Source organism: Panthera tigris, chromosome A3 (assembly GCF_018350195.1).
Source record: "Panthera tigris isolate Pti1 chromosome A3, P.tigris_Pti1_mat1.1, whole genome shotgun sequence".
In the NCBI taxonomy this organism is placed as follows: domain Eukaryota; kingdom Metazoa; phylum Chordata; class Mammalia; order Carnivora; family Felidae; genus Panthera; species Panthera tigris.
In genome coordinates this window covers 21,428,330-21,455,044 of record NC_056662.1, presented here as the reverse complement: position 1 = coordinate 21,455,044, position 26,715 = coordinate 21,428,330, and the positions used below count along the sequence as shown (strand labels likewise).

General features: G+C 54.8%; 1 protein-coding gene across 1 annotated transcript in view; it reads right to left on the bottom strand.

Moving 5' to 3' along the window:
- Nucleotides 1–6,800: 6,800 nt before the first annotated feature.
- The window catches only part of TGM2 (transglutaminase 2), a 32,343-nt gene continuing 12,428 nt past the window's right edge, over nt 6,801–26,715 (bottom strand). The window contains exons 4-13 of the mRNA XM_042980424.1: nt 26,465–26,583; nt 23,846–23,974; nt 22,611–22,788; nt 18,856–18,991; nt 18,278–18,381; nt 16,243–16,485; nt 13,663–13,935; nt 10,011–10,171; nt 9,310–9,446; nt 6,801–8,605 (exon numbers count right to left, since the gene is read on the bottom strand). Of these exons, the coding sequence (XP_042836358.1) occupies nt 8,455–8,605; nt 9,310–9,446; nt 10,011–10,171; nt 13,663–13,935; nt 16,243–16,485; nt 18,278–18,381; nt 18,856–18,991; nt 22,611–22,788; nt 23,846–23,974; nt 26,465–26,583 (1,631 nt within the window). The 3' untranslated portion in view covers nt 6,801–8,454. The remainder of the gene's footprint in view (nt 8,606–9,309; nt 9,447–10,010; nt 10,172–13,662; nt 13,936–16,242; nt 16,486–18,277; nt 18,382–18,855; nt 18,992–22,610; nt 22,789–23,845; nt 23,975–26,464; nt 26,584–26,715) is intronic.

The window sequence follows — 26,715 nt, the reverse complement described above, 5'->3', positions numbered from 1 at the left end:
CTGGGCTTCAGTCTCCTCACCTGCAGAGCGGGGCAGGCCATGCTAACTCCCACCTGTGGGACCCGGCAAGTTGATACGAGTAATGCACTCGAAAGGGCGCTCGGCACCCTTGTTCTAGGATCGTCAGGGTGGCCCCATCATCGTGAGCCTTACTTCTCTCCTTCCGGCACATCTCACCTCACACTGCCGATCGGCTTGAGTGCTCACAGGACACATCGATCTGCTGTGTCTCTAGTCCCAATGGGGTACCTGGCACATATTAGGGGCGACGAAGATGTTGAGTGACTGTCTCTCCTCTGTATCTCACAGGTATCCAGGTGTCTCCAGGCCACAGCCGCACCCAGGTTTCTCTTCACCCCTTCCCTGCAGGCAGCAGCCGCCCCTGCTCACCTGCAGCAGGCCCTGATCGAATAAATGAGCCTCGGCTGCCTACCCTGGATCTCACCTTTCTCAGGCACGAGGCCAGAGTTCCCGTTGGCTTTTGCGTCCATGGCCTTTTACAGTTTACAAGACCCGTTCCCCTCCATAACCACATCTCTGGGTTAGGCATCGATTGGGAGCCCCAGGGTGACAGAGAGGTCTGGAAAGAGTGGCTCCCTCAAAGTCACACAGCAAGAGAGAGGGGGGAGATGGGCCACGCAGCCAGGACTCTGGGGTGAGCTGCTCAGTGTCAGTCCCAGGGCATCTCTCATCCTGTCCAGTGAGCACTGCAGGCTGAGCACACACTAGGCACTTAGGCTCGTTCAAAAGGAGTGGAAGGAGAGGACAGACGGCAGTTCCGTCACTGGCTCTGGGACCGTGGGCATGACCCACCTGTGCCTCAGTTTCCCCATCTGTAAGTGGAGTTAACTTACCAAGTGCAGGCAGATCTGTCTCAACCGGCCTGGGTGATATTTCCCCTTGGTCCTTCTGTCTGTCTGTCTGTCTGTCTACTCCAGGATGGCTTTGGAAGGAGCTGGTGTGGAGTTAGAACTGACTAGTGGCATGGAGGGAACCTGGGATGTCCCCCCAGAGACTCCGGTATCCTTCTTGACACAGAGCAGTGGCCCGGACCAATATTTGGAGAAGTATCTCCTCTGGCATCTTTAAAGGATATTGATGGGGGGCGTCTGGGTGGCTCAGTCGGTTAAGCCTCTAGCTCTTGGTTTGGGCTCAGGTCACGATCACACGGTTTGTAGGTTCAAGCCCCGCATCAGGCTCTGCACCGACAGCATGCAGTCTGCTTGGGATTCTCTTTCTCTGCCCCTCCCCTGCTGACTGACTCTCCCTCTCTCCCTCAAAATGAGTAAATAAAATAAAATAAAGGCTAATGATGAAGTGTGGCCTGCCGCTGGTGAGCTCAGATGATCTGCAAAGACCCCAGTGAACGGTTAAGGGGTTTACCAGCCTCTGGAAGACCCCGAACTCGAGCAGACATAATCTTGGACAACTGTTGTGAAAAGTGTGATAACACGCCCGAATCAATGGCACTGCACAACTCCGCTCCAACTCCCTCCTCTCCCCATTGATAGCAGGAGCAACTAAGGCCCAGAGAGGGAAGAGATTTACCCAAGTTCATCCAGGCAGACCTCCCGAATCAGAATCATGTCTACAATTCTGGGTCTCAGCCTTCTTTATTTTTTTTCCCCCTGCTCTTTATTATTTTTTTTTATATTTTATATGTGACAGAGAGAACGAGAGAGAGAACAAATGCGAGCAGGGGAGGGGCAGAGAGAGGGAGACAGAATCCGAACCAGGCTCCAGGCTCTGAGCTGTGAGCACAGAGCCCGACGTGGGGCTCCAACTCACAAACCGTGAGATCATGACCTGAGCCGAAGTCAGACGCTCAACCGACTGAGCCACCCGGGCGCCCCTCATTGTTCGTTATTTTTAAAAACAGCTTGATGGAGGGATAATTCACACATCTTGCAATTCACTTTTTGTTAAAGTATATAATTCAGTGGCTTTTAGTACAGACTTGTCCACCCATCACCACAATCAATTTTTCAAACTATAATTACTCCAAAAAGGAAACCCTGTAGGGGTCAACCCCCTCCCCCAGCCCCCACACTCCCCCCATGCCCTCGGCCCCAGGCAACCACCAATCTGTTTTCCATCTCCATATGTTTGCCTATTCTGCACGTCGTACATACGACCTGTGGTCTTTGTGACTGGCCTCTTGCACTGAGCACAGTGTTTTTTCAAGTTTCGTTCATGTTGTAGCATGTCATCGGGACTCGGTTCCTTTCTATGGTCGGACAACAGTCCACCGTGTGGGGCTACCACATTTTATTTATCCGTTGATCAGTTGATGGGCATTTGGGTTCTTTCCACTTTCTGGCTATTGTGAACAATGCAGCTGTAAACACTCATGCACAACTTCTTGCGTGGACATGTTTTCAGCTCTCTTGGGTATATACCCAGGAGGGGAATTGCTGGGTCCTGTGGTAACTCTATGGTTATGAGCCCAGGCTTCTGGCTCTGGCTTTCTCAGACCTTGGCGGGGCTGGGGGAGTGGTGACGGCGGGGAGGCTTGCCACTTCCAGTGTCCGGGATCTGGGGACCAAGTCCTCTCTTCCACTTTTCAGAGTCTTCCGTAGGATGCATGGGAGAGCCAACTGGATTCTAACTCCTGCTCTGCCATCAACTTGCTAGGTCACCGAGTAAGCTATTTTACATCTCTCAATCAGTTTCCCCCTCTGGGAAATCGGATGGTAATCTCTATGGTCCATCCTGAGGATTAGCTGAGATCGTAAAAGCACAGCATTCAATACTCCCATTGGTGGCTGAGGGGCCACGCACTGTTCATAGCAAAGGAGACACACAAGATTCCCGCCCCGACAGTCTTGTATTTACACACGAAGCCCCATCTTGCTTAAGCCTTGCAATCGCCCCAGGAGGTATACCTACTGGCATCTCGTCTCCTGGAAGAAGAAAAAGAGAGAACTCAGGAGGCCAAGTCCCTTTTCTCCATCCCCCTTTGGACTTAATTTTAGAATCTTAAAAAAAAAAAAAAAAAAAAAAAATTTTAGAATCCTTTTTTTTTTTTTTAATTTTTTTTTTAGCGTTTATTTATTTTTGAGATAGAGAGAGACAGAGCATGAATGGGGGAGGGTCAGAGAGAGGGAGACACAGAATCCGAAACAGGCTCCAGGCTCTGAGCTGTCAGCACAGAGCCCGACGCGGGGCTCGAACTCACGGACCGCGAGATCATGACCTGAGCTGAAGTCGGCCGCCCAACCGACTGAGCCCCCCAGGCGCCCCAAAATTTTAGAATCTTTGAGCACTGTGTTTTTTTGAACTTTTATCGAAGTAAGCCCTACCTGCAAAAAGACCACCGGTGTGTGTGCACAGGTGAACGTACCCGTGTATGCGGCGCCCGGATGAAGGAAATCGAAACCCCATCCTCACGCGCACCCCCGCCCCCATCGCGCTTGCGCTCGAGTCCAGTCTGCCCCACCAGGGAAAAGAGTTCCGCCCGTTCATGAACTTCATGTGAGCGCACTTACGTAGCTCACAGTCTTTTGTGGTCGCTTCTTTTGCTCAACCTGAGGTCTGTGAGATTCATTGCGTTGTTGTGTGTCGTTATAGATCCCCTGTCCTCAAGGCTGGGCGAACCGTCATTTTTTTTTTTCATCGCTTCTGCTTTTAATGAGCCTCTTTGGGCTTTTCTTCTTGAAACGGAATACCAGGCTTCACGGCCTCCCCGGCGTGTGTGTCTGTGTAGCTGCCCAGGCCTGTGGGGGAGGGAAGCGGGGAGGCCGGGAGAGGGTATGTGCTGACCCGTCCTGGCCCCGAGGTGCGTGTGATTCTAGGAGGCACCCGCCTGGCCCTCCTCCCGAGGCTCCTCCCTTTTGGAATCTCTCAAAGTTCTGTTATTCTCGGCTCGGCTTGAGGCCTGAGGGGTGAGCTGGCAGGCATCCAAGGTAAGCAAGAGCAGCTGGAGAAGAGAGGGACTTTTCGGGGTGGGAAGATGAACCCAATCAGATCCCCGCTGAGGACCGTGGGGGCTCGTGTGAAGGGCTCTGCTGCATTCGTCCTGGAACACCGTGGGAAGGGAGGGTTTGGGTACAGATGAGGCTTCCTCTGGGCCCGGGTGTGTCCTGGGGAAGGCAGGCTGCCCGGGTTCAAGTCCCATCTCTGTGACCATAAAACCTGTAGAATGGGGGCAGCATCCGGTTGGGGCTGTTTGAGGAGGAAATAACTCCGTGCACGGGAAGGTTCCTGACCCTGGAGTAGAGCTGGCTGTCAGGATTATAATGTGCTGGGAGCCAGCTGTTTTATGGGCACAATTTTACTGAGCCTGCGTACTGCTCGGGAGAGCACACCCCCTCTCGTCCCCATTCAACAGGTAAGAAAGCGGAGACACGGAGAGGCCGAGAACCTGCCCGAAACCACACCGTGACATCTGTGGCAGAGTCAGGCTTTGATGCTGCGTCCGTCTGACTCCAGAGCCCAGGCCTCCGACCCCAGGGCTATGAGCTGCCGTGGCGCGGGGCACAGCATTGGACTGTAGGGACCCAGGCTCATGCCTCCCCTGGTTTGGGGAGCCAGATCTCAGGATCATCTGCTTTGTCTGTTAAATGGGCCTACACGAACAGCAGGGCCTTCCTCCTTCCTGGGTTCGTGGCTAGTGAGCTCTCAGGGGTGGGACAGGCACGGGGGCCTGGTCGGGAGAGGCCTCCGAATCTGTTCAGCACCGGCCGGCTTTGCCGAGGCACCTTGCCTTTGCTTTTCAGGAGGGAGGCCCAGTCGACAGTCCCGAGTCCACTCGGTGGCCCCCTTGTAGGGAGCGTGCCCTGACTCTGCTCTTGGGGTGCTCCAGAACTTGGGCCGGGCACTCGAACGGCTGTTCCTAACCCGGGCTGCCGAGTATTGCAAAAGCTACCTATGATACACCCCAGGGAACCAGAGGTTGAGGCCATTGGCCACAGTCCAGGAGGACTTCACAGAGGAGGCCTCCTTGGAGCAGGGTTCTGTAGGCTGATTAAGAGTTCCTTAGGCAGAGATGATGGTAAAGCTCTTCTTAGCAGAGGGAACAGCTGATAGGCATCAGCGGCTCCACTCCATTCCCACCCCCCCACCCCCCCCTTCCCTTGCTTGGCCATCTGTTATCCGGTGGGGGCTGGAAGCCTGAACGTGATATTTTCCAGAGCCCCTTGCCAGCAAGTTTCTGGATGGGATCTGCCAGCGAGGAGAAGGCAGGACGATGAGAGATGCCAGCCTGCCTCTACCTCCCGCCACGGCCAGGCCGACTTGAGCAGACTTCACAGACTCCCATCAGTTCTCCTGGTTCCAGGGCTGCAGTGAGAGCGCCTCCAGAAAGTAGGTGGTGAGCGCCCGCTTGGCTTGGGGGCCTCGGACTGTTCTGGATGGCAGCTGCCTTGTAATAGTCCGTCTCCCTTCTACTCTTCCTGCACTTCGGACGCCTTTGGAACCGATTTCCCTCATCCTCTCAGCCTGAAATAGCCCAGCGGTTTTCTGTTTTCTAGCTGGTCACTAATTGACAAAACGTTCAGGCCATCTAGGCCGGAACAAGTTGTAGTTTTCAAGGGACAGAAGGAGTCAGTACCCAGAACGTGTGATGTCATGTTTTCGTTCCGATTTCTCTTCTAGGCGCTTCCTGTGCGTTTCAACACGCGTCCCCTGGGGGCAGAGACCGTCGTCTATCGCTTCTTCAATCAACAAACATTTATTAGTGGCTGGTCAGTGGGGAATGAGATGGGTGACCAAGTTCCCGTACTTTCGGAATCACAGTCTAGAAGCCACCTGTGGCTCTCGAGAACCTGAAGTGCAGCCAGTCCAAATTGAGCTGGGCTGTCCGTGTAAAATAGAAACCGCATTTCAAAGACTTACTGTGCAAATAAGAAGGTAAAATACCTCACGAATATCTTTCAGATTGATTACATGTTGGCATAATATTTCAGACATACTAGGTTAAATAAAATACACTATTGAGACATATCTTACCTGATTTCTTTTCACTCTTTTTAACGTGGCCACTAGAAAAATTTACGTTACATACATGGCTTGCGTTTGTGGCCCACATGATATTTCTCTTGGAAATAAGCACTGGTCCTACGGGAGCTGAGTTGAAATACATCGGTTTATCAATTCAGCATTCACTGGAGTCCATTTAAGAGATTGACTTCAGGGGCGCCTGGGTGGCTCGGTCGGTTAAGCGACTGACTTCAGCTCAGGGCATGATCTCGTAGTTTGCGAGTTCGAGCCCCGCATGGGGCTCTGTGCTTTAGATTCTGTGTCTCCCTCTCTCTCTGCCCCTTTCCCACTCTCACTCTGTCTCTCTCTCAAAAATAAACATTAAAAAAAGAGAGAGAGAGAGATCCTTCAGATAGGATGGGGAGCGGGACAGATAGACCAACATGGAACCAAAATTCACTGTGATGAATGTTTGAATTGGTTCATGTTCCCGGGTTCTGGGAGGCTGAGAAGAAATCTAAGAAGGCTTCATAGAAGAAGTGACTTTGGTGTTGAGCACTGTAGGATGAGAAGGAGTTTGCCAGATGGCTAAGGAAAAAGAAGGGCACCCCAGGCTCAGGGAATACCCATGCCAAAGCTAGAGGTGCACAGGGTCTTTTGAGGGCTTTGGGAAGTTTATCGTGACCCAAACATGATTTGTTGGGAGAAGAAGCTAGAGACAGAGCCAAATTGGGTAGAACGTCGAATGCCTGTCAAGTTTAGACCTGGGGGAGGGGCCGAGACCGAGGAAAGGTTCCTAGGCAGGAGGTGGCTGGTCGCAATGCGAGTGACTTCACCTACCTCCCCTCCTCAAAAGTGTAAAAGAACCAGACCAGACCTTGTTTGAATGTGCAAAGTAAACTATTTTATTTCAGTGCTCAGTCTTTGTGGCTCAAAAGCGTTATCTACTGCCTGCCTGGAACCCTAAAGTGTTTATAAAACCAAAGAGAATTAGAGGCACATTTGTGAGAACATAGATATGTCGGCTCATTTTGTGTTTCTTTCCTATGCAAAGCAGAAAGTTCCATGTGCAACAGCATGACTTTCTCCAAGTCCCTCGCTGGGCTTTTCCGGGGCCCTGGAGGCTGTGACCGCGCCCCAGATAGAGAATTCTCCCTCGTTCCTCTTCCTGCCCAGTCACGTGGAGAGAGCGGGGGATAAAGTCAGAGATGACAGCTCAGGGGCTCTTGGAGCTTCCTCAGGGCAGGGGCTGTACTCCTGGGCCCTAGCCCTGCCCAAAGGTGGCAGCTGAGATGCCAACCTTGTTGGTTAGTGACCAGCACAGGCAGCTAAGGTTCTCGTGAAGTCTAGGCGTTGCAGTGTGCAGGCTCGTGGGTAGGACAGGGGCCCCTGGGGCTCTTTTCCCCAAAACTGTGGTCTGAAGGAAGGTGCCTGGGCACAGACGGGGGACCCAGGCAGGGCTGGGGACGGGGGGGTGGTCATGGTCAGGGTTTCACACTCCGAGACATCTGGTGGCCTTGGGCTCCGGGGAACCAGGGAGTAGGGCTTGCTATCATTTTCAAGGCTCAGTCCTGTAAGGCTCTGGAATCTTGCACAGGAACTGGTGCAGCCACTCCATTGCCCAGGGAGGAGCCTGAGGCCCAGAGAGGGAAGGCAGCGGCTGGCTGAACTTGGGGCTCAAACCTAGGACTCAGACCCCTCCAATTCTCCTCCTCACCTCACCCCAACTGCACCCTTTTGGATCAGGTCCCAAATGGTCCCTTTGATATTCTCAGGTCAGCGCTGGCACCGTGAACGGCAGGCCGGACTCAGAGTCAGAAGTCCTGGGCTCTGTCCCAGCGTCTTCCTACTCCCCAGCCTTGCAAATACCCCGCTGGTGCAGCGTGGGCCTCCTCCCTTCTCTGGGCCCCAGTCTCTTGGTCAAGAAAGCAGCTCCCACTCGGTGATTTCCCGTGGTGATTAAATGGGTTGGGAGCCGCGTGAGCATCAGCAAGACAGGGCGTGCCCGGCACATAGTAGGCGCCTCACGATGGCGGGGGTGGGGGGAACTTTTGGGCCAGGCCTGCTGGAATGTGGAGGGAACTCGGGGCTGGCCTTTCCTGGGACTCCACCTGTGCCTGCTCTGGGTCTCCCCAAGGGCTCCTGGGGCCTGTGCATCGTTTGGGATCTGGTCAGTGGGCACGGTCTCTCTTTCGCTCCAAGGGGCGCCGGGGTAAATCAAACAATAGAATGGGTAGTCAGTGGCTTTTCAGTGGCATCTGGGCTGCATAGGGAGGCATGGGTCCCCGCTCCTCCCCCACCCCAGGCCCAGGCAGCCAGTCTTGGCTCCCACTGTGGAGGCACAGAACAATCTTCACAGGTAAAGGGAGGTGGGGAGCCACAAGAGGAGCCAGGAGTACATTCCGTTCCAAAGAGTCCCCGCAGACTCAGGTCTGGGGCCCAAGAAGGGGCAAATTTTGCTCATTAGCTTGGAACAAAAATCGGGGTCAAGCTGGGGGCTCTCAGCTGGCTGAGGTGGGGCCGGGCACCCGGCCCCTAGGCGGGACCAACGATGACGTTCCTGAAGCCTTTCACGGCCTTCAGCTTGTCGCTCTCAAAGTTCACCACGAGCTTGTGGCGGCCCACGTGGAGTGGCAGCAGGTCCACCCTCACCTTGGCTTCCTCCCCCGCCTCCACGGGGTCCGGGCTGTGGAGGGAACGAGCAAGAGGGTGAGGACGGGGGGAGGGCCCGGGCTGGTCCCCGTGGCGGGGTCAGGCCAGGGATGACATGCGTCTACTGAGAACTTCGCACGGAGCCTCGTGCACGTACGATGAGAATAAAACAGGCCCCACTCTCCTCTCTCTAAGAGCCTGGGCCATCTGCTTCTTGCGTGAAGAGGGGCCCGTGTGTGTGTGTGTGTGTGTGTGTGCGCGCGCTTGGGGGTAAGAGTGGGTATGCTCGGTGGGCCACACGTGTGAAAATGCACTGAGCCGTATGTACGTGATTTGTGTTATTCACTGCGTGTCAGTTACGTTGCACCAGAAAAGTAAAAATACAGTGTCTACGCTCACGTGCACATATGCAAATATGTCCCTATGAGGATTCACCCACAAGGGCACACGGGTACACGTTCAAGGTGAATGGAGGACCCGTGTGTCCAGAGGCGGGCGCTTAGTGACTGAATGTGTTACCGGTTGAGGTTCGTGAAGACGCGGGCCTGGAAAGCAGCTAGAGGGGTGTGGGTGCTCAGAGAGGGTGTAGGGGTGGCAAGTGTCCCTAAGGGGGTTGGGAGTGGACACGCGGGTGTGTGGGAGATGAGAGGAGGGAGCTATAGGGCAGGGCGGCCCCCCCCCTCCATTAGCACCTGCCCTGTGCTCCCAGGCCCCCAAGCTGGAGTGACCGGTCCTTACATCTCCACGACCTTCTGCTCCTCGGTCAGGCCGGCCCCCTCCACGGTGAAGATACAGTTTGACAGGGGCGTGGTGAGCGGGTTCCGCAGGGACACCTCAGCCACCAGCTTGCGTTTCTGCTTGGGCTCGCCCAGGATCTGGAAGAGGGTACAGGACAGGTGTCAGGGGCAGCCCCGAGGGAGAGGGGCCCAGCGCCCCTCCAGGGCAGGCAGAGTCCCGGCTGGGCCATCTCTGCATTCGCTGCAATTTGGCTCCTTGTTCGATTGAGCTCTGGCATGATCAGTCCCCGCCTCTGTGCCTCAGTTTCCTCATCTAGGAAACATGGATATTGGTACCTGCCCAGGTCTCCTTCACAGACGGGCAGCGAGGCTCCACACGACTTGGGGGGGATATGTAAAGTGCCTCCCTTGTTCTAGGGTCTGTGCTTTTCCCTGCCCCACCAGGGCCCCGGGGCCTGGGGATCTTACCTTAGGAGTTTAGCTTTCAAGGGTCCATGGTTCTGAGATCCCTAAATCCCACCACCCTACCACTCTGGGATTCTAGGATTCATTTCTAGAAGTCTGCGTCCCAAATTCTTTTGGCTTCACGATGCTTTCCTTTGACGAAGTTAGGATTTGAGGAAGCCCTGGGCATCAGAGATCTTGGGATCCTGTCCTGGGGCCCCACCCTTCCCCCCACACCCTGCCCAGCCAAGCCCTTACCCGGATCTTGATTTCTGGATTCTCCAGGTAGATGTCCCTCTCAGCTAGCAGGTAGCTGTTGACAGCCGGCTCAGTGAGGAGTCCCCGCACCTTGATGAGGTTTGACTCGGTCAGGCAGTCACAGTATTTCTCGTAGAGAATTCGAAGGGGAATGCTCTTCTCTGCAGGAGGGGACAGGGGAGAGCACTCGTGACTGCTGAATCATGGCCCCCACCTCTCCGACAGCATCTTCACAAGGCACAGAGAATGGAAAGAATGTGCTTGAGGCCACATAACTAGTGAACGAATGGGCAGATCCCCCCCCTTCCCCCACCTGCCCGGGCTGTGGGGTTCCCAGGGAGGAGCTGGGCGGGGTCGGTGCAGGCAGAACGGCTGAGAACGGCTGGTAGGGAACGTGTTGGAGCTCCAACGGGCCTGGGTTCTAATCTCGCCTCTGCCCCTTTGCTAACTGGCGATGCCGGGCAAGTCGCTTCACCTCTCGGGACCTCAGTTTCCCTCCATGAAGTTGGTGGGATTGCACCCATTTTACAGATGAAGAGACACTCGTGCCAGTAAGGAAGCCCCGGCTCAGCTCGGCCGCTGACTGGCTGTGTGAGCCCGGGGAGGTGACTTCCCCTCTCTGTTCCTCTTCTGTTCCCTGGGACAGCGGCACCGGCTGGGAGGAGCTAAGGGCAAAAGTCATTTCAGAGCAAAAGCCACACAGTGATGACGAGATGAGAAAGAAGCCAGCTGGGCCGACGCCTCCCTCGGCAGCGAGGTGAAGTGTAGTTTCTAGCCCCATTTCTCTGACGCCACTGAGGCACCAGGGCACTAGGGGTCGGCTTGTGGGAGGCAGGCAAGAACAGTGCGAGGAGCCCAGGGCTGAGAATCCACAGGCTGGTCCACTGAATGCTTGTCCTTTCATCGCAGAGAACCGTGGCCATCCTTTTCCACTCCCCCTGTGAAAGGGCAGCGCTGGAGGGCCGGGCTTGGGGCTTGGGGCTCAGGGGAGCCCAGCCAACCTCTCCTCGCTGGCTGTCGCAGGGCCACGATGGGAGATGCCGCTGTCTCTGTTCCCGCCATCTGTCCCCTCCCTCCCCCACTAGGCTCCAGCCAGTCTCGGAACTTTTTATACATCTGAGTATTGCCTCATCAATTGCACATTGTTTCTCTCTCCGTCCACTCGCTTTATACTTCTCAACCCTTCTTGCTTAGGGGCACTTTACGTTCTGTGCGGCAAACCAGGGTCATGTACTATAAATAGAAGGTAACTGGCAAAAATGAATACAAGCCAAGTCATGCTTGTTCGGTTCCGGCTAGGTATTCTTGTCTACCGAGGGCTCTGGCGGAGACCCGAGATGGGCGAGGGTTGGGGGGCACTGGGCCCAGGAGCATCCCTGAGACATTCCTTGCAGGGCATCCGTAGGACTGTGAGGGCCCGACAGACAACCACCTTCTCCCTGCCAGTTAAGGTCTAGGCTCCAGCGTGCCCCGCGCCCCAGCTGCTCAATCCCAGGGTGAATCGGCCCCAACCTCTGAGCGGATGACGTGGGGGAAGAAACCCCAGCCTTCTGCCAAAAAAGACAGAAAGGAGTGAAAATCCCTGGGTCAGGGCCTGGTGGAACTGACTGGAAACTCTGGAAAGGTACACAGGAAAGAAGGAAAACACTGCCCTCCAGGAACTTAGAGGACGTGGTCCCAACTGTTGACTTTTCCAGAAGGCTGAAGCTAGGGTGGGACCAGGGACCAGGGCCTTGGCCTTGGGCCAGATGATGGCTGAGAGAAGAAAACCTGTGTGGTCAGTCTCAGTCATTCCTTACATGACTTGCCCTGTTCTAGAAGGTACTTTGGGCGTGGTCACAGAGGCCACAGTGGCTGCACTCCCAGTGACCCACCTGGAGGGGAGAGGGGAGGAGAGAGAGGGCGGGTGGGGGCAGGAAGGGGAAGGGAGAGAAGCATGCAAGGAGGCAAGGGTGGGGATGACTGGATTCTGTTCCCTGTCCTGCGTCTGGTTTCCTGTCCATTAATTAGCACATGGAAAGTCCCTAGATCTTATCATCAAAGAATAACAAGCAAGGCGGCCAAAGTGTGGGGTCACCAAAGCGGCTATCTCCAGCTGAGCTTGGCATTGGAGGCCTCGGTCAGGCACCCTAGACTGGGCCTGCAGCCTGAGGGCAACACACAGGGCCTCTCCTCTCCTCCCCCCCTCCCCCAGTCCCCGTTGCAGGCTGTGCCCCTCACGGAGCGGGAGGGTCTCCGAGGCGGGATGGACCTCTCTGTTGTGACCACATCCCCAGGATGATGAGAAACACCGACAGGCTTGGCTGAGCTCTGGAAGAACAATGCTCCAGGGGCCCAGATGGTAACTGGGAGGCAAAGGGTGACTCAATAGGAAGGAAGTTATTCTGGCATCCCTGGCCCGGGCTGCAGTTCACCTCGTGCCATACATTCCAGGAAAGACACTTCCTGCCTTTCAAGTGGTTCTGAGCATGAGAAGAACCTGACGGGTGTACGTTCACACAGAGGGGCTGGCGCGACTCTTCAAACACCAGCCAGCCTTTGTGCGAGTGGGGAACTTGATGCCTGGAACGGAGAAGACAAATACCCAGGAGCCCACGGCCCATTGACGGAGTGGTGGGGACCAGAACTCGGGGGTCCTGGTCACGGCACAGGGATGGACCCCTGCCCCCGACACTCGGGGTCCGGATGCAGAGGTGAGGGCTGGGTCCTTTGCATGCCATCAAGGCTGGCAGGGGCTCAGGACCCATGGAGCCTGGCACTGAGGCCATCGTCTGGCACGGCAGGTGTTCAGGACAGACCCACAAGGCCTCTCTGCCTCCCCATGATCAGTTTTACACTTTCCAGGTATTTCCTGAGCACAGGGTCTCCTTCAGTCCTCACAGTGGCCCATCGGGAGGGACATGTTACTGACCCCCTGACTGATGAGTATGATTGGAGGCTCAGAGAGCATGCTCACCCTGTCCAAGCTTGTACATTTAGAAGGTGGGGGAGGCCAGGGGCAAAGCCAGGTCCGGCTGGCCTCGGAACATGTGTTTGGGCAGCCGTGAGTGTTGGGGCCCAGCTCCGGTGCCATTGGCTCTGCCCATGAGGGCTTCACCCATTCTTAGGGACCCTGATAGACGGTCTGCTCTGGGCGTGAGTCTCCAGGAGTGCCTATGGGGGACCCAAGATAGAGAAACCAGGAGGTGGCACTGTTTGGAGGGCCAACCCCCTGAACAAGCTGGCTGATAAAGAGGAGACCGGGAGGTGCTCTCAGGGGCCGTGGCACGGGCAGTACTGGAGGCAGAGGGAAGGAATTAGCTGGAAGCAGGCAGTAGAGAGTCCGGGAAAGCAGTCGAAGGTCACGTGAAGATGAGACGGGACAAAACAGTACAGTTGCTAAGAGCACGGGTTCAAGCCCCAGTCCTGTCACTCCCTAACCGTGTGGCCTCGGGAAAGCTGCTTCACCTCTCCGTGCTCAGTCTTCTCACCTGAAAAATGCGGGAATACAAGAAGCCACCTCCGATGAAGAATGAAATGGGTTGCTAGTTACAAAGTACTCGGGCAGGGCCTGACCCAGGGGAAGAAAACCGCACATGCCCAGCGCTCAGGATGCGACCTCGTGCCTTGCGGGTGGGTGGTCAGTAAGCGCTCCAGGAACATGGGGCCTTACCGGAGAAAGGCGCCAGGGAGAGGTTGAGCAGGTCCTTGGTGCCGCACTCGGGCCCCAGGATCCCGTTGTAGCTGACGGTGCGGGCACAGAGCAGGAGGCGGCAGGTGTGCTCCTCGGAGGTGTTGTTGGTGATGTAGGCGAAGACGTCGAAGTCGCTACCCATACTCATGCTCTGACTCACGCGGATCCGCATGGCCATCCCGGTGTTCTCTTTATTAGTCAGCTTGTTCAGGTGGTTGGCCCTCTTGAAGGCCTCTCTCTCCTCTGGCGACCCTGTGAGGAGGGAGGAGAGAGCTCCGTTAGAGCTGAAATAAGGACCAAGGATAAGGAGGCTGGCACAGGGCAGGCCGACGTTCAGGGTCCCGGTGACTCAGAGCAGCCACAAGGAGCCCCTTGTCTACATTTCTGCGCCAGGAGGATGAAAGAGTATTTTATTTACTTCCCACAAGTAAACTCCTATACATCCCTCAAGACCCAGACCCAAATCCTTATCCCCACCCCCCACCTCCTCCAGGAAGCCTTCTCCGACCGCTCTTTCCGCAGGATGAGTGAATCACAACATCTTCTGGAGTCTCACGGGTACCTATTGCCTATCATGCTTTTTATTTTATTTTTTTTTTAATTTTTTTTTTTAACATTTATTTATTTTTAAGACAGAGAGAGACAGAGCATGAACGGGCGAGGGGCAGAGAGAGAGGGAGACACAGAATCGGAAGCAGGCTCCAGGCTCTGAGCCATCAGCCCAGAGCCTGACGCGGGGCTCAAACTCACGGACCGCGAGATCGTGACCTGAGCCGAAGTTGGACGCTCAACCGACTGAGCCACCCAGGCGCCCCACCTATCATGCTTTTTAAAAAAAAAAAAAAAATTTTTTTAACGTTTCTTCATCTTTGAGAGACAGAGCGTGAGCAGGGAAGGGGCAGAGAGAGGGAGACACAGAATCCGAAGCAGGCTCCAGGCTCCTAGCTGTCAGCACAGAGCCCGACGCGGGGCTTGAACTCACAAACCGTGAGATCATGACCTGAGCCAAAGTCAGACGCTCAACCGACTGAGCCACCCAGGCGCCCCTATCATGCTTTTTATTTAACCAAGTTGCTTTCTCTTTATGTACTTGCCCTCTTGAGCTGCTCAAAGACGAAGAGTGTATTTTACTTATCTTTTTGCCGTACCCAAAGCCTATGACAGTGCTTGGTGGGTAGTAAACAGTAATACAGTGCAAACTTTCTCCCCTCCAAGTGTTTGCACAGGGATTACTTCTGCCTGAGATCTTTTCCCTCCCTTTCCCTACCTGTGGAGCTCCCCTTCTTGGTGCGCTATTTACTCCCTCCCCGCCCCCGCCCCCCCCCCCCCGGGTCCTTTTAGGTTTGTCCCCAGTGTCGCTGGGTGCGTATCTATGTCTCCTATCCAACCATCAGCTCTAGACCTTTCAGAGACCAGGGAAAGCACCTTTTCCTTCTGTCTTGTCCCTTCCGGCTAAGGCATGGCCATTTATCACCCACACCCCCAGCCAGCCCTGGAAAGTCCGTGGGAGTCAGATGGAGGCAGGGGCAATGGTGTCTGTGACCTCTGTGAAGACACCCTGTGCTTGGCACACAGTAGATGCTTAGAAAACATCTACTGTGTTGAACTGGCTGTTGGATGTGCTCAAAAGCAATTTTCAACATAAGCTGTGTTCTTTTTTGCCTCTACTGATTTAACATGAGATGCAGAAAGCAGTTTCCTCTTTGTCTCTGACGGAAGCTCTCTAAGTTTCTCTTGCTTCATTTCTCTCTCCTTACCCATCTATTGTCACACTCACCTCCCCAGCCGTGTGTGCAATACTGCATGAATAAACACTAGAGAGTTCCTGGAATCTCTCTTCCTTGGCCCTCTGGACTTTCAAGCCTCTCTAGGCCAGATATGTTGCAATTGAAAAAAAAAAAAAGTGGGATTTGCCCATTTTCAGTTTGTAGATGCCACTACGATAAATACTGTTAATAAACAGCACAGACGTCATTAATTTTGCTGTTCAGATGCATGCCTCTCCTACATAACTGTCATCCCTTCAGATTTATTTGAGTCAAACCAGCCAAAAAAGCCAGGCTTAAAAAACCAAATGGAATCCTTTTATGGAATACAGAATTCTTTTTCCTAAATGAATAATCGTCTACCACTGTCTCCCAGAGTGCTTTTTCCTTTTTTAAAGTTTTTTTTAAAATTTTTATTGATTTTTGAGAGAGAGGGGGTAGGAGGGGAGGGGCAGAGACAGAGGGGGACAGAGGATCCGAAGGGGGCTCTGCGCTGAGAGCAGTGAGCTCGACGCGGGGCTCAAACCCGTGAACCACAAGATCGTGACCTGAGCCGAAGTCGGATGCTCAACCGACTGAGCCACCCAGGTGCCCCCCCGGTGTGCTTTTTTTTTTTTTTTTTAAGAAAAAAAGTAAAATGGAGAGTAACCCATAGGTCCTTATCGTACACAGGCTGCCAAAGAAAACGCAGGCGCACGCACGTGTGCGCATGCCCACGCAAGCCCGCTGGCTGGTGAAATGAGCTGCTTGTGTGCAAGGCGGTGCTGAAGGCTCCGAGGAGCAGGGCACCTACCCTCCGGGTACTTGTAGGTGTCGGTGATGTCCTGCCGCTGGTCACGGCCCACGCTCTTAGTGCTGATCTTCAGCCCCACGACCAGGGAGTGGTTGATGGACTTGTGCATGGACCCATCTTCCTGCCGGATCCAGTCCACCACGTCGGCATTGACCTCAGCAAAGACAAAAGGCGCGTCGTACTTGGTGCTCAGGTCGCCCTCCTTGATGGCACGCACTGGAACGGGCCCACAGCAGTATGTCCCTGTTTGGGGGGAGGAGGGGAGACGGTGGGCTGAGTGGGGGGGGGGAGGCGAGGCAGGGGGGAGTGGCACCCTCTCAAACCTCCCACATTTCAACCACATGTAGCAAAGAATCCCAAGACCATCCAGCCCTTTGACGCAGGGACTCCATCTCTGGGAAGGCAGCAGTGACTAAGAATGAAGAGTGGAGACTCTGGAGCCGGCCCGGCCTCTGGGGTTCAAATCTCAGCCGGTCTCTTGTTAGCTGTGTGACCTTGGGCAAGTTACTTCCCTTCCCTAAGCCCGTTTTATGTGCGGATATTTGTACCCAGCTAATGAGGATTTGCATATGCTAAATGCCATGTAAGGGTCTGATAAATAAAATAGAAGCGTGTCGCCAGGCGTCCCGAGGCGATGAGGGAGCCACACGGCAGAAGGCAGTGTGTCTGTCTTGCTTCCTGCCCGCGCAGAGACCTGTAGCCAGGGACCAACAACATTCTCGGGGAGGGCACGTTGACCGAATGAACAGGAGAGCCGGGTGTTTATCTCCGTGGGGTTTACAACTGCTTCTGACCGTTCAACGCAGTTAAAGGTTGAGGGCTAGAGGCTGGGTAGCTATACCACAGTATATCCATTCGACGGAACGCAGCAATATTAATTTAAAACTAAAATCACCAAAAACTCTCTGATCGAGAAAGGCCGGCGATATACGGAGAAGTGATGGAACCAAGACAAAAGGCCACGTGCAGCCCGAGATCTTAATGCAGGGACCAAAGGACCCCCAAAGCGCTGCAAACAGAATTCAGAGGCCCGTGAACTTGGATGGGAAAAAATCACATCTTTATCTTCACTGAATTCTGATAACACTTCCTTCGATTGTGAAAGCAGACAAACCATCGTCTTAGATGCACTTATGACTTGTCAGCCATAAGGACCACAGATATTTATATCTCGCTTTATAGTTGTCATAGATAACTGGAAATATCACTTCTATGCATCTCTACCAGTACATAATGGACCTTACTATCTCCACCCCTAGATCTTGTTATGTGAGGCATAGATTATTATATCATAAATTTATTTTTAAAAAACGTTGATAACTCTGTCTCGGTGTAATTGCTTTTCTTTGTTACCCTGGGTCATATATTCTATGCATTTAAAAATATGCTTCTGAGGGGCGCCTGGGTGGCTCAGTCGGTTAAGCGGCCAACTTCAGCTCAGGTCACGATCTCGCGGTCCGTGAGTTCGAGCCCCGCGTCGGGCTCTGTGCTGACAGCTCAGAGCCTGGAGCCTGTTTCCGATTCTGTGTCTCCCTCTCTCTCTGCCCCTCCCCCGTTCATGCTCTGTCTCTCTCTGTCTCAAAAATAAATAAACGTTAAAAAAAAAAATTTAAAAAAAAATATGCTTCTGAGAAAGGATCCATTTGGTTTCACCCGATTTTGCTGTGGCGTTCTGTCTCTCTTTCTCCCTCTTTCTTTCCCTGTCTCTGTCTCTGTCTCTCACACACACATACACACGAGTATATAATAGAAAAGTACTAGAAGCTGTGTGTGAACGTTAATGATACTTCCTCTGCGGGGGAAGAGGACAAAGATGCGATTTGATTTTTTTTTCTTTGTGCCTTTTCATAATCTCTGTTTGCCACAACGTGTGTGAATTACATACACGGTCAATGGAGGGCCCCCACCCTCGTGCGGGCTAGTCAGGGGTCTCTGGAATCAGCCACACTGGGGTTAGCACCGGCCAAGTGACTGTGGGGGAGTCCTCCCCAGGACTCAGTTTCCCCGCCTGGGGAAGGGGGCCACACCCACCCACCTTCGCTCTTCTCCTGGGGCGTGGGGTCGAGGGCCTGCCACCCCTCGTAGCCCGGCTGCAGGTCTGGCCTGCTCATCCATGACTCCACCCAGCAGTGGAAGTTCCTGTTGGGGAAACGAGGCGAACGTTGGCCAGGACTCAAACTCAGACTTTCACTGTCACCTCCCGCGGGCAGTCCACACTTGCCTGTCCCAAGCTGAACCCAGGGTGTCCCCGACACCCTTCTTTGCTTTTCCTCCCCTGGGCCCTAGCCAGGTGCTCGCTGCTACCCCGGAGTCACTGTCATCGCCCCCTTCCAAAATCCTCCGCTTTCGGTGGCTCCTCTAGTCCAGCGGATGGGACCTCCTCACTTCTCTGCTGTCCTTTCATGCACTTCATGACTTTCCCTCCTCTTGGCCTTTGCTCCTGCTGGGGCCCTACCTGGAGAGCCCTCCCCAAGTCCTGTTCCCCCTTGTCCAAATACTGTTCAACTTTGAAACCCAATTCAAATGTGACCTCCTCCGAGAAGTCTTCCCGGCTTTCCATTCCGCGGGACCCTCCCCAATGGGCTCTACCCCTGACCCTGGGCCCCAGCTCACCAGATCATCTCGCTCTTGTCACCCTGGATCTCCCCAAACTCGTTGCGGAAGTACTCGATGAGCAGGTTGCTGTTCTGGTCGTGGGCCGAGTTATAGTTGGTCACCACTCGGGTGGGGATGCCGAGGCACCGCAGCACTAGGGTGGGAGGAGGACGTGATGGAGAGAGGGATTAGGCTCTGGAGACATCTGCCCTGCTTTGGGCCTCCACATGCCCATCTGTATCCCAAGCAGCATTGTACCCATTGTCTAGGTAGTGAGAGCGGGCGTCATCCCCTCAGCTGGATGGTGGTGCCCACCTCGCCGGTCACCCCATGTCCGCTCTGACTCTTCACATCACAGCTCACAGAAGAAGACCCCAAAATGCAAGTCTGACATCAACACTCCCCTGCTAAGCCTTTGATGTCTCCCTATGGCCGCTGAGGTCAAGGCCAGACTTCGGGCTGTGGCCTTTGGCCATACAAGGTTTGGCCCCTGACCGCCTCCTGCACACTTCGCTCCGGTCACACTTGCTGTCCCTCCGGCACTCTCTACACTCCCGCCAGCCACAGGGCATTGGCATATGCTGTTCCCTCAGCCTGGAAGGCCACCTGCCAGGTTTAGATTGTTTCATTTGCATTCGTAGCAAGACTGGGGATTTATCGTCATTCTCAACGTAAGGGCGTGTGAGGGATTATGTAACTAGTCCTCTGAGGGCAGCGAGGGATCTGTCTTCCTTTAGGTGCCCAGACCCCAGGACAGGCCTGGCACAGACAATTTTGTCAAATGGATGAAGTGGAGAGAGGAAGGAGGAAGGGGGTAAGGGAAGGAGCAAAGGAACCGCGGAGATTCAGGGCAGGGAGCAAACAGTGAAGCAGGCAGAGGAGGGAACAAGTGTCGGGGTGGGGTGGGGGTGGGGAGCAGGGAGAGGTTTCCATTCAAGCCCCAGCTGCTGTGGGCTGCGTGAGCCGAGGCCAGTCCCCCCACCTCTCCGGGCCTTGTGTCCTCCTCTACGACACGGGGTTGGGGTACACACGCAGGGCCGGCAGTCGCGTTGGGACACCATCGGGGAAGAAGAGGGCCCTGTGCTCACGCCCAGGCACGGTTTACAGAGGTCGTAGCGGCAGGGGAGGGGCCAGGTTGCGGTGACAGGACAGCCGGCTGGCCGGGAGGGAAGCCGGGGGCACGATTCATGCCTGAGAGGGCAGGGTGCTCCTGACACATGGCATTTTGGGTGTCTTCTCACTCCCTCATTTTTTCCTGTGTTTTTTATGTGTTTTGTGAAAGTAACATATTCTCGGGGTGGGATAAAGAAAGTAAATATCTCTTTTAAAAAGTGAGGAAAGCCTTACTAAACGTAACCTGGGGGACTTCTGTCTTTTAGTCTTGATTGAGACCGAGTCTCTGAGATAGAGGGTGGGGGTGAGGGGGCAGGATGTGACTTTGGCTCTGTCGCCCTTGGCCCGCCATCAGGCCGGACAAGAGCCTCTGGGATGGCCCTGGACGCCAGCCAGGAGACACGAGGGCCCCTGGGAGGGGACAGAGGAAGGACAGTGCTTATCCTCTGCCTCCAGCCTGGTTGCTTGTCCTGGGACCTGGGCAGTAGGCTCTTTGCTGCCCTTTGGCAGAGGCTGGTGTCCCAACCCCGGACCTTGCCCCGTCACCACATCACAGGCCTCAGAATATAGACCAGACGTGGGGGGAGGCCTGTCCCTGAGGAGCACGGAGCCCACCGGTGTCCAAGAGACAGTGTCCCAAGAGGTCTCACCATCACAGTCTCAGGCCGCGAGGCTGCCCCAGAACCGAGGACCCCTGGTTTCAACCCTGGCTGTGCTGCTCACCAGCTGTGTGACCTTGGGCAGCCACTTCCGGTCTCCGGGACTCCATTTCCTCCTCTACGGGGAGCTAATAAATAGCAGCTTTGGGGGAACGCTGTGGTGATTCAGAGAGACAGTGGGTGTGGGCCGTATCGTCTGCCCTGGTGCCCAGGGCAGAAGAGCACAGTGGTGCCTGTCCCTGCAAACGCCCAGCCAGTCACCGTTGGCTGACTCGTGGACATTCCAAAAATGCTCCAGGATCCAGCTGAGGAATTCCACCTTCCTCCACAAACCCGAGCCTGACCTGAACCAGTGACATCTGCCCGGGTCCTAAGAGCTCTCTGTGAATTTGGTCAGTCACCATTGTGTCCCTTTTCTAGGTGAGGAAACAGGCTTGGAGACACCAGCTGTCTTGCCCAAGCCCACCCAGGACCCCTCCAGGGGCCGGAGGCAGAGCTGGGATTCCAAACAGGCAGCCTGACCCCAGGGGAGTCCCTGGGCCTCGCCCACCCCCCACCCACCTGCAGCTCCCGGCAGAGGCCCCAGGGCCTGCGCACAAACGTAAGCCAGAACCGGTTTTCCCCGGTTCTGTCACAGGCCAGGCCTGGGAGAAGGCTGCAGGGACCCAGACTCAGCCCTCGCCTTGGGGAGAGAGGGGTCGAGCGCAAGATCCACAGCTAAGCCCTCCGGAGATCACAGCCCAGGGGAGGGAGGTGTCTGCAAGGTGAGCTTGGGGGACCCAGGACATGGCTGGTGATGTGTCTCCAGAAAACCCGAGGGCCCCTCAGAGGAAGGGGTCTGGGATTGCACAAGAAAAGGGAACGCATAGGTCCCAGGAGCTGGCAGTCACGGGTGGTGTGGCCGTGGAGAAGGGGGAGCAGGGACAGCCCAGCTGGGAGCCCGGGCCACACGGCCTCCAGATCGCTGGTGTGGAGGACAGCGCTGGGGCTCCCGGAGGCCCTTCTCTGGGCCTGGGGCCTGGTCCCGGAGTCAGAGAAGCTGGGAACCAGGACCCGCCTCTTAGATTTCCTGAGCCTAAGAAATGACAGCTGCACAGTAATTGTAGTGAGAATAATACAGCAGGAGATAAATAATTACTGTTATTACTGTTATGCATCTGAAATCATTTCACACACTTCGCACATGTTAACTCTTTCAATCCTCGCAGTGGCCCCAGGATAAAGGCACTGTTGTTACGTCCCGTGTGGCAGAGCTGAGGCTCAGAGAAGGTCGTGATTGTCCGGGGACACAGCGGGTAGAGCGGAGCGGGGATCTGAATTCAGGCCATGGATCCAGCGTCTGTGTTTTTAACTGGTTCAGGCTACTCATCCACTCCCATACGGACCATCATCAACCCAGAACAACCTTCAGCGTTTTCTGAGCTCGAATTTTTAAGATTTCTTAAAGATTCATTTTACTTCTTGGGTTTACGTTGCTTTGTCTTTCCTCGTCTGCATTTTACAAAGTGCCTTCTCTTTCTTGACATTGATATTGCTGTTACTGTCAAGCTATTAATAGCTAATATTTACTGAGAGCTGCCCTAGGCCGAATTCTCTGCTGAGCAGCTTTATATCAACCCCCGTAGGAGATAGGTCCTTTTACCCGCATTTTACAGATGAGGACACTGAGGTTCAGAAAGAAGTCATTTGCTCAAGGTCACAGAGCAGGTGACTATTACTGGGGATATTTAAGTCGGGTGTGCTCCAAAGCCCGCATCGTCAACCCTGAGCCCAGGCTGCCTCCTAAATGACATCCCTTGGTCCCAATGACCACCTGAGGGCTAGTTGTTGGACAAAGGACCGGAGAGGGGCAGCCGCTGACTCCAGGCCACACGGCACATTGGTGGTGTTGGAGGCAGAAGCAGGACCAGAACTGGGGGCTGCTGATTCCCACTGGAGAGCTCTCCCTGCCCCCCTCCGGCGCCGGTTCCAGGCCCTCCCTGCATCCAGCGTGCAGCTCACCCGTGCAGGCCACAGCCGCGAAGACCCAGCACTGGCCGTACTTGACACGCTGGCAGCCGGAGCTCTTCCAGCGCCGCAGAATGTCCACACTGCCGATCCAGAACATGGGGCTGATGCCGTCCCCGTAGTTGTTGTCCCAGCGCCCCAGCAGCACGCCCTGGTCATCGTTGCAGTTGACCTACAACCAGCGGGGGCATCGGAGGGACTGAGCCCGGGAAGCAGGTGCTGTGAGTTCAGTGCGTGGGGAAAGGCAGGGAAGGGAGTTTAGGATGAGGGAACAGCCCATGCAAAGATACCAAGGTATGACAGGCCGGTATGTGGGAGACGGTTGGGGCCGGAGCCCCAGGTGGGAGACAGAGAAGGGGAAGGGAGGAGGTGGAGAGGGGTCGAGGTTACGAAGGTGACGCTGGAGATGTGAACTTGTCCATGGGGTGGCAGGAGGGTGATAAGAGGTGATCTGAGTTTTACGAAGACCCCCTCTGGCCCCTGCCCCGATTGTGTCATTCCTCTCAAACTCCGTTGCCTTGGGAACATCATCCAGCTTCCCGACCGGGGTCCATGAGGTCTGCGTGGTCTAACCCCTGCCCACGTCGGGCACCCCGCACCCCCTTGCTCACTCCACTCCGGCAGCACCAGCCTCTTTTTTTTGCTCCTCGAACCTGCCAACGTTTTTCCCTCCTCAGGGCCTTGGCACAAACTGCCCCCTGCCTGGGATGCTCGTCTCCGAGTTCCTGTATCAGCTGAAGGATCACCACTTAGGGAGGCCTCCACAGCTCCTCCCCGAAGTTGGACTCCGCAGTTAGACCCCCTCACACCCTCTGGCTTCCTTCAGTACGTGCGTTATCGTCTAGGATTGTGCCCTCGTTCACTTGACATTTCTGTTAATGTCTCTGTTAATGACATTTCTGTCTCCTCCCACCCACCCACTAGAACATAAGCTCCATGAACTTAGAGACCATACGTGGCTTACACCTGGCTGTTTCCCCAGTGCCTAGGACACAGGTGGCACTTGGTAACTATTTGTTGAATGAGTGAATGAATGAACGAGTGAGTTAGGGACCACACGACATTACCCTTATTGGTGTAAATCCTGCCTTTCCAAATACACGCACTCTTAGCTGAGAGTTCCCCTACCGAGCCCAGTGTGGAGCGCAGCCTCCATATCACAGGAAGGGAGGAGTCCGCTGGGGCCCATCGTGGGCCTCGACCCCGGGGCGGGCCAGCCACTCACTCACCATGCCGCTCACCACCCGGCCCACGTAGACGGGACTGCTGCGGCGGGAGCAGTCGCGGCCGGCATCCTTCAGGAACTTGGGGTTCTTGTCCAGGAGCAGCAAGCAAATGTCCAGGATCCCGTCTTCAAACTGTGTTGTAGGAAACAAGAGGAGGATGAGGGAAATGAGAAGTCACCTCCTCCGGGAAGCCTGCCTTGAAGCTCTGCAGCTCTACGTCCTCTCTGGTCCACCTCTCGCACTAGGGAGGTCCAGGCTGGGTCTGCCACATCTCTGTGATGCCAGCTTTGTCTGGCCCGGGACGGGGTGGGGTGGGACAGTGACAAAGTGTGAGAAAGAGGAAGGGAATGTGCCTGCATTCAGAGCCTGGCTAGGGGGGTCCTGGGAATTTGGAGTAGAAACTACAGTGTCCCTGGAGCGTCCCTCTCCTCAGAGTCACCTCAGGCCCTGCCACCGCCCCTTTCCCATCTCTGCTCTGCCAAATATCCCACTTCCCCTAAGGCCTGACTCACCCTGCAGAGCTGATGAGATTCCTCTCCTGCCCCCACCCCACCCCCACACACTGCTCTGATTGGAACTGAGGTCAATTATATATATAAATCTAGTCTTATGACTCCCGTTTCCACTGCACCCAGGATAAAATTTAGACTTTCCTTGTGAGCTGCAAGGCCCTTCACAATCCGGGCCACACCCCGTCTCTGACCTCTTATCACCACTCTCACCCACACTCATTGCCCCAGGGCCTTTGCACTTACTATTTCCTTTGCTTGGAATGTTCTTCCTGCTACTCTCTGTATGGCTCACACCTTCTCATCCTCATTGTCATTATTAAAAGTAGGATCTTCCCTCCTTGTCTCATTACACCACACCACCTAGTCTGACAAGTCCAAAGGCAACCTGGCCCCTCCTCCCCATCTCTGTGGTCTCGTCCCAAAGCAGACTTTATCTCAGGCCTCCCTCCATGCTGCAGAACAGCTTCCCCATGGCTCTGAGCCCTTTTGTGGCTCCCTAGTGCCATCAGCCTGACATTCACAACCTGGGCACTGCTGACTTTTCTCTCTTCATCTCTTGGGGCTCCTTCGCACATACAGTGCTCCCCAAGGCTACAAAATTCTTCTTAAGCATGACTCTTCTGAGCTTTTGCTCAGGCACTTCCCCTTGCTTAGTAGACCGCATTTCCGCCTCCTCCAAAGCCCAGCTCAGACCTTGCCCTATTTCAGGAATCTCCCTGATCCCCACGGGCAATTTATTCACTTCCTTTCTCTAGGTCTTATCATCCCGGATTGTGATGGCTTCCCGAAGATTCACAAGGGCTGTGTCCAGTGGCTCAACACAAGCCTGGACCCAAAACAGGAACTCAGGGGATGAAAGGAAGGACTTGGCTTTGTTCTGTTTGTCAGGGTAAAATACAGAGCCCTGGGAAAGAAAAGCCAATTTACTTCTTGATGTATGTTATATATCCCGGTCATACCACCATTTCATGTACATCCCACAGCAGGCTACAGGTTCCTGGGCAGATATGCTTACAACCATTATCCCCAATATTCAGATGGGGAAACTGAGGTCAGAGCTCCAGAGCACACAGAGAAGACTTCTTTGTGGCCCCAGGGCAGGATTCTGGAGGCCCGAATATGGAAACCCCACCCCAGGGGCTGTTGGAAAAAGCCTCAAGGTGAATCCCATGTCAGAAGGCCAACAGCCCCTAACACACCAGGAGGTTGAAGGGCCAGGAGTGGGAGGACTCTTGCTTCATGAGTTTTCTCAGCAATGTCTCAAGAACTTTCATGGGAGGCTGGATGGCAGAGGAAATAAGATGACTAGTTTGAACCCCCAGCCTGGGATGACCTGCTGGAGAGTGAGGAACCACATGGAACAGGGATGAGCCATCTAGCTGAGGTCAGCCAAGCCCAGCCTAGACAGCTAGGCTCTGGTTGACCCATGAATTTGTAAGAAATAATAAATGGTTGTTGTTAAGTTGTAAACGTGTTGTTAAGTGTGTACATTTCAGGCTTGTTTGTTATTCAGCAGCAGCTGACTGATACAACCAGTGGTTCGCAAAGTATGACCACCGGTCAGCAGCATCAGCATCATCTGCGATCTAGTTGGAAATGCGAATTCTCAGCCCGCACCCAGCCCTACTGAATCAGAAACTAAGGGTGGGGACTCAGTGATCTGTGCTTTAACACACTTTTCTGGTGATTTCTAATGTACACTCAAGTTTGAAAACCACTGATTGAGACGATGGTTTAAAGCCTCCTCTCGGGACTTACTTAGCACATAGTGAGCATTTTTATTACTTAGTTATATGGCCTTGAATGTTCCCTTTCTCCCTCCTGGAGCACCGACCGGCCCTACAATTCCCAAAGGCTCTCCTGATTCTTTCCCCACCTTGAATCTGGGGCTGCCATTTCCACGGTGGGTAGGGCAACCCTTTGCCGTATGATCTCGGGCTTGGCCTGGGCCCTCTCTGAGCCTCCAGCCATTTCGGGGCCCTTGAATCCCTGACAGCCTGCGGTCACAACCCCGAGACCAGCTCCCACCTCTGAAGCTTTCAGTGTCTCAGACCCAGGGCCCAGCACACAGTGGGCCTGTAGCGGTGGAAAAGGCAGCATGCGGCCCTACCTGCCCAAAGTTCCAGGGTATGTTGTTGATGAACTTGGCCGAGCCCTGGTAGATGAAGCCATGCTGGGTGAGGATGTACTCCTGCCGCTCCTCATCCGAGTCCAGGTACACAGAATCCTCTGGGGATGGGAAAGAAGGGGCCTCAGCTCTGGGTCTGGCAGGGCACAGGGTCACCACAGATAGGGCAGCCAGGCGCCGAAAGCTAGGGCCGGGCCAGAGCCTCGGAGGCCCTTCTATCTTTTAACCATCAG